This window comes from Sinocyclocheilus rhinocerous, unplaced genomic scaffold, assembly GCF_001515625.1.
Source record: "Sinocyclocheilus rhinocerous isolate Xijiao unplaced genomic scaffold, SAMN03320098_v1.1 scaffold1153, whole genome shotgun sequence".
Lineage (NCBI taxonomy): Eukaryota > Metazoa > Chordata > Actinopteri > Cypriniformes > Cyprinidae > Sinocyclocheilus > Sinocyclocheilus rhinocerous.
In genome coordinates this window covers 126,754-132,622 of record NW_015624593.1, presented here as the reverse complement: position 1 = coordinate 132,622, position 5,869 = coordinate 126,754, and the positions used below count along the sequence as shown (strand labels likewise).

At 34.1% G+C, this 5,869-nt stretch overlaps 1 protein-coding gene across 1 annotated transcript in view; it reads right to left on the bottom strand.

Annotated features, from left to right (window-relative positions):
* The window catches only part of LOC107745135 (protein inturned-like), a 32,254-nt gene that overhangs the window by 8,296 nt on the left and 18,089 nt on the right, over positions 1-5,869 (bottom strand). Inside the window, exons 7-12 of the mRNA XM_016558978.1 lie at positions 5,363-5,440; positions 5,098-5,281; positions 4,836-4,889; positions 2,805-2,867; positions 603-821; positions 164-436 (exon numbers count right to left, since the gene is read on the bottom strand). Of these exons, the coding sequence (XP_016414464.1) occupies positions 164-436; positions 603-821; positions 2,805-2,867; positions 4,836-4,889; positions 5,098-5,281; positions 5,363-5,440 (871 nt within the window). The remainder of the gene's footprint in view (positions 1-163; positions 437-602; positions 822-2,804; positions 2,868-4,835; positions 4,890-5,097; positions 5,282-5,362; positions 5,441-5,869) is intronic.

Sequence of the window (5,869 nt, the reverse complement as noted above, 5' to 3'; positions counted from 1 at the left end):
TCAATGGGGGGGTCAGAGATCTCTCAGAATTCATCAAAAATATCTTAATTTGTGTTCCGAAGATGAACGGAGGTCTTACGGGTTTGGAACGACATAAGGGTGAGTAATTAATGACAGAATTTTCATTTTTGGGTGAACTATCCCTTTAATGTAAGAGAAAGACCTTGAAAAATCCTGCGCTGCCCAGGCTGCCGTCTGACCCTCCCGAGCCCAGGGAGTCTCTGCGTGTGCCACTAGAGGGCATCCGGTGCACTGCGTCCGGTGTGGAATGAGGACTCAGACCCGATGTGAAGGACGGCGTCCCGTCGGCGTGACCCTCACTGCCGCTGTCAGACAGACTCCTCTGTGGACTCGGTCTCCGTCCTCTCAGACTTGACGAGCCTGACCCCGCCTCCCCGAACAGACTCCGCCCCATATTTATTTCTGTGATGCAAAGCTGAATTTTCAGCATCATTACTCCAGTCTTCAGTGTCACATGATCTTCAGAAATCATTCTAATATGCTGCTCGAGAAACATTTATTATTATACTTCATACTTTGTGATACGTTTTATTTCATGTTTCTTTGATGAATAGAAAGGTCAAAAGAACAGCATCTCTCACCAGGCCCACTATGAGCAGGAAGTGTCTTCCGTGTGGTTCGCAGTATCCAGGATGTGATGCGGTGTTGTTCTGGGTTCTCCGCTGTGGAAACACCTCCCTCCACACCACCAGCTGCCCCACGCGCTGCTCAGACGCCAGCGGCAGCAGACAGTAATGCTGACAGTACAAACACACGTCCAGAAGGTCTTCTTTAGGCAGGTGGTTCGCTATGAGATATCCCTGCCAGACAGATGGACAAATAACAGATCTGTATTCCTGACCTTCAGTAGTGTAAAAATGTGTGACAAAGAACATAAACACTGCTAACTAGAGAAGCCCATTTCCGCCACTGAATAAAAAATAAAACGGGTAATTACGACTTTTTATCTCACAATTCTGTCTTATTTTCTCACAATTACGAGTTTACATGTCAAGATTCAGACTTTTTTTCTTAAAATTGTGAGATTTAATCTCTCAGTTGCGAGTTATAAAGTCAGAATCGGTTGATATAAAGTTGCAATTGCATGTCAAAGTCAGAATTGCGAGATAAAAAAAAATCACGATTGTGACTTGTTTTGCAATTTACTTTTTTCTTGCAATTGTAAGTTTATATCTCGCAATTCTGATTTGTTTCTGGCAATTTTGACCTTTTTCTTGTAATTGCAAGTTTATATCTCGCAATTCTGACTTGTTTCTGGCAATTTTGACTTTTTTCTTGTAATTGCAAGTTTATATCTCGCAATTCTGACTTGTTTCTGGCAATTTTGACTTTTTTCTTGTAATTGCAAGTTTATATCTCGCAATTCTGACTTGTTTCTGGCAATTTTGACTTTTTTCTTGTAATTGCAAGTTTATATCTCGCAATTCTGACTTTAGTCTTGCAATTTGACTTTTTTCTCGCAATTGCGTTTTTATATCTTACAATTCTTAAAATGGCGAGATTTATAAAGTCAGAATCGGGTGATATAAAGTTGCAATTGCATGTCAAAATCAGAATTGCGAGATTAAAAAAAAATCATGATTGTGACTTGTTTGCAATTTACTTTTTTCTCGCAACTGTAACAATATCTCGCAATTTTGACATTTTTCTTGTGATCGCGAGTTTATATCTTGCAATTCTGACTTTTTTCTTGCAATTGCAAGTTTATATCTCGCAATTATGACTTGTTTCTGGCAATTTTGACTTTTTTCTTGTAATTGCAAGTTTATATCTCGCAATTCTGACTTGTTTCTGGCAATTTTGACTTTTTTCTTGCAATTGCAAGTATATATCTCACAATTCTGTCTTATTTTCTCACAATTACGAGTTTACATGTCAAGATTCAGACTTTTTTTCTTAAAATTGCGAGATTTAATCTCTTAGTTGCAAGTTATAAAGTCAGAATCGGGTGATATAAAGTTGCAATTGAATGTCAAAGTCAGAACTGTGAGATAAAAAAAAATAAAGATTGTGACTTGTTTGCAATTTTCTCGCAATTTTGAAAATTTTCTTGTGATCGCGAGTTTATATCTTGCAATTCTGACTTCGTTCTTGCAATTGCAAGTTTATATCTCGCAATTATGACAATTTCTTTTAATTGTGAGTTTATATCTCACAATTCTGACTTAAGTCTTGCAACTTTTACTTTTTTCTCGCAATTGCGAGTTTATATCTCGCAATTCTGACTTCTTTTCTCAGAACTGTGAGATATAAATTCACAATTGTGAGTTATAAAGTGCAATTATGTAAGTTTATTATATAAGAATGCTGGTAACCAAACAGTTGACGGTAGCCATTAAAATGGGGAAAAAAATGCTATGAAAGCCAATGGCTACCGTCAACTGTTCGGTTACCAACATTCTTCAAAACATCTTCTTCTTTGTTCAACATCTGAAAGAAACTCATAAAGGTTTGGAATCACTTGTGGGTCAGTAAATGATGACACAGTTTTCATTTTTGGGGGAACTATCCCTTTAAGGAGCAACAGATGGAGACTTAACTTATCAATCCTCTTCACATCATCATTCATAATTAAAAGAGTCTCTTCAGCTGACAGCTGCATTCACAAGAAGCAGCACGTCGCCCTTCTGTCAAACTCGTTTCAAAGATTAAACCTGAATGAGACTCCTTTACAAGCACGTTTGAATTTCAATTACTCACTGACAGCAGGCGTGTAGCACTTTCTACAGCAACATGATTCACAATGGATGATAACATGTGGCTTCAGGTGGTTCAGCACTTACCTTGTAAAACAGACAGGAGCCCAAAATGACGTACAGACGCCTCATGCCATAGAAATCCTCAGACTGACCAAGAGAACAGAGTAACAGTATTATTTCATACCAGTGTTACTTCATTGTCATTGCTATACTATCATAGTTTATTATGGTACAGTATTATTGGTGTTAGATTTAGTTACCGATAATAACCTTGCTTAGTTAGTACTGTACATTTATAATGAGAAATACCATTTATAACCTTTCCCTGCTGCAAACCCAAGCCCTTCATGTTGAAATTGTTATAAAGGCATTTAAAAGTATTTCCATCCAGTTTTTACAGAATAATCCAAATACAATCTGACAGACAGTAACTGAACCATCAGCCGTATCAGACTAATACAGTAAGACTGTATCCAGCGTCCAAAATGAACTTTCTGTACACATACACATAGAAATGTACTGTCCATCAAACTGCATTTTTACAAATTTTATTTTTTATTCTTGAAGATGTAAAATTTGTTTAAATTATGTAGCTGTTTTTTCATTTTGTGCACCACATCAGTGTTATTTTAGTATTATTTATATACTATTAATGCATTTAAGATTTTGAAGAGTTTTTATTTTTATATTTTCAGTTTTCATTTTAATTTTAGTTTAAGTTTTGGTGATTTTTTTCTGCTATCTTTTGCTATTTTTATTGGATTTTACACACACACACACACACACACGTAATATAAATAATACATATTTACTTTTTATTATTTATTATAATTATAATATATGAAATTTAGCTTTTAATATTATCTATATATTAATAATGTATTAATTAATATTTTAAATTAGGTTTTATTTTTAGATTTTCCATTTTCATTTCAATGATTTTTTTAATGTGCTTTTGTGAATTTGAAGTTTTATTTATATTTTATTTACTTATTTTAGTGCTTTAAGTTAAATAAATAAATAAAAGTTGTCAAGGCAATAATTATAATTTGTTTACATTTTTTGTGTTATCATCTAATATTTCATTAAATATTTATATTTAGTTTATTCAATAAATATATTAAAAAAACATATTCATCTTTATTTCAAGTACCAAAACTATCTTTTAATAGTTTTACTTAAAGATAATCACTACAGTATCTCTTCAAAACACAACCTGACATCAAATCATATACTGATTTTATTCCTTAATGTTTTCCCATAGTTATGGAGTTATGATAATAAAAAACGGGTTATCTGAGCTCAAGAACACATCTTACCATGTCACCAAAATCTGACGACTCAAAGTCTGAGAGCACAGTGTCCACTTCCACCTTGAGAAACAGCCAAAACATAATAAACACCTGAGAGCATGCCATTTATTAATATTACACCCATATTGTACCAATTTCATGAGGATGATCACCGAAAGACAGCAGCATATGGATTTGGACAACATGAAGGTGAGTAAATGACAGAATTGGGTGAAATATTCCTTTAAACTAATGCATGAGACATTACATAGAGCTTCAGTAGCCACACCTTTATGTCTGCTGGTAAAGTGAGCCAGCGGACGGCCGGCAGCCCGTCTAAGAACAGGCTCCCTGAGATGTCAGGGCTGGGATATATTAATAATGTATTAATTAATATTTTAAATTAGGTTTTATTTTTAGATTTTCCATTTTCATTTCAATGATTTTTTTAATGTGCTTTTGTGAATTTGAAGTTTTATTTATATTTTATTTACTTATTTTAGTGCTTTAAGTTAAATAAATAAATAAAAGTTGTCAAGGCAATAATTATAATTTGTTTACATTTTTTGTGTTATCATCTAATATTTCATTAAATATTTATATTTAGTTTATTCAATAAATATATTAAAAAAACATATTCATCTTTATTTCAAGTACCAAAACTATCTTTTAATAGTTTTACTTAAAGATAATCACTACAGTATCTCTTCAAAACACAACCTGACATCAAATCATATACTGATTTTATTCCTTAATGTTTTCCCATAGTTATGGAGTTATGATAATAAAAAACGGGTTATCTGAGCTCAAGAACACATCTTACCATGTCACCAAAATCTGACGACTCAAAGTCTGAGAGCACAGTGTCCACTTCCACCTTGAGAAACAGCCAAAACATAATAAACACCTGAGAGCATGCCATTTATTAATATTACACCCATATTGTACCAATTTCATGAGGATGATCACCGAAAGACAGCAGCATATGGATTTGGACAACATGAAGGTGAGTAAATGACAGAATTGGGTGAAATATTCCTTTAAACTAATGCATGAGACATTACATAGAGCTTCAGTAGCCACACCTTTATGTCTGCTGGTAAAGTGAGCCAGCAGACGGCCGGCAGCCCGTCTAAGAACAGGCTCCCAGAGATGTCAGGGCTGGGCGGTCTGGAGCTGTCAATCAAACGCCACGGCTGGATGAGCTGCTGGAAGAAGAGGCAGAAGAAGTGATCCAGACGAGGAGCGTTCTCCTCCTCACAGAAGCAGCTGAAGAGAGACAGAGGTTATGCAGTCATCAGCTGCTGTATCCACACACACATAACGCTCTCCAGAAATATACAGACACACCTGTCAAGAGAGCCGTGCATGACCTTGAGCGTTCGGACAGCTCCCTCAATCACAGTCTGCAGATACAACAGAGGCACCCTGCGGGACACATGCACACTAAACTGAGGAACAGACACTCCAACAATGTCTATAATTCACCTCAAAACAAAAATATTACTGAAAACTCATAAAGACTAGATGGTACATCTCAAGGGGTTAATCCTAATAGATAAATAAATAAAAAACCAGCTATGAAAATTAGGAATTAAACAAAAACAATGCTAAAAGCTGGCAATAAAATAAGATGGAGAGATGAAATCTACAATTAAATTAAACAAACTTTAAATAATAATAATAAGAATTAATATTACTGTTGTTATTATTATTATTATTATTATTGTTAAGACATTTAAAAATAGAAATATCCTAAACAAAATTTCTGATGCTTTTATATTAATAAATTAAATAAAGTAAAAAAAAAAAATATATATATATATATATATATAAAAATAAAATAAGATAAAAACA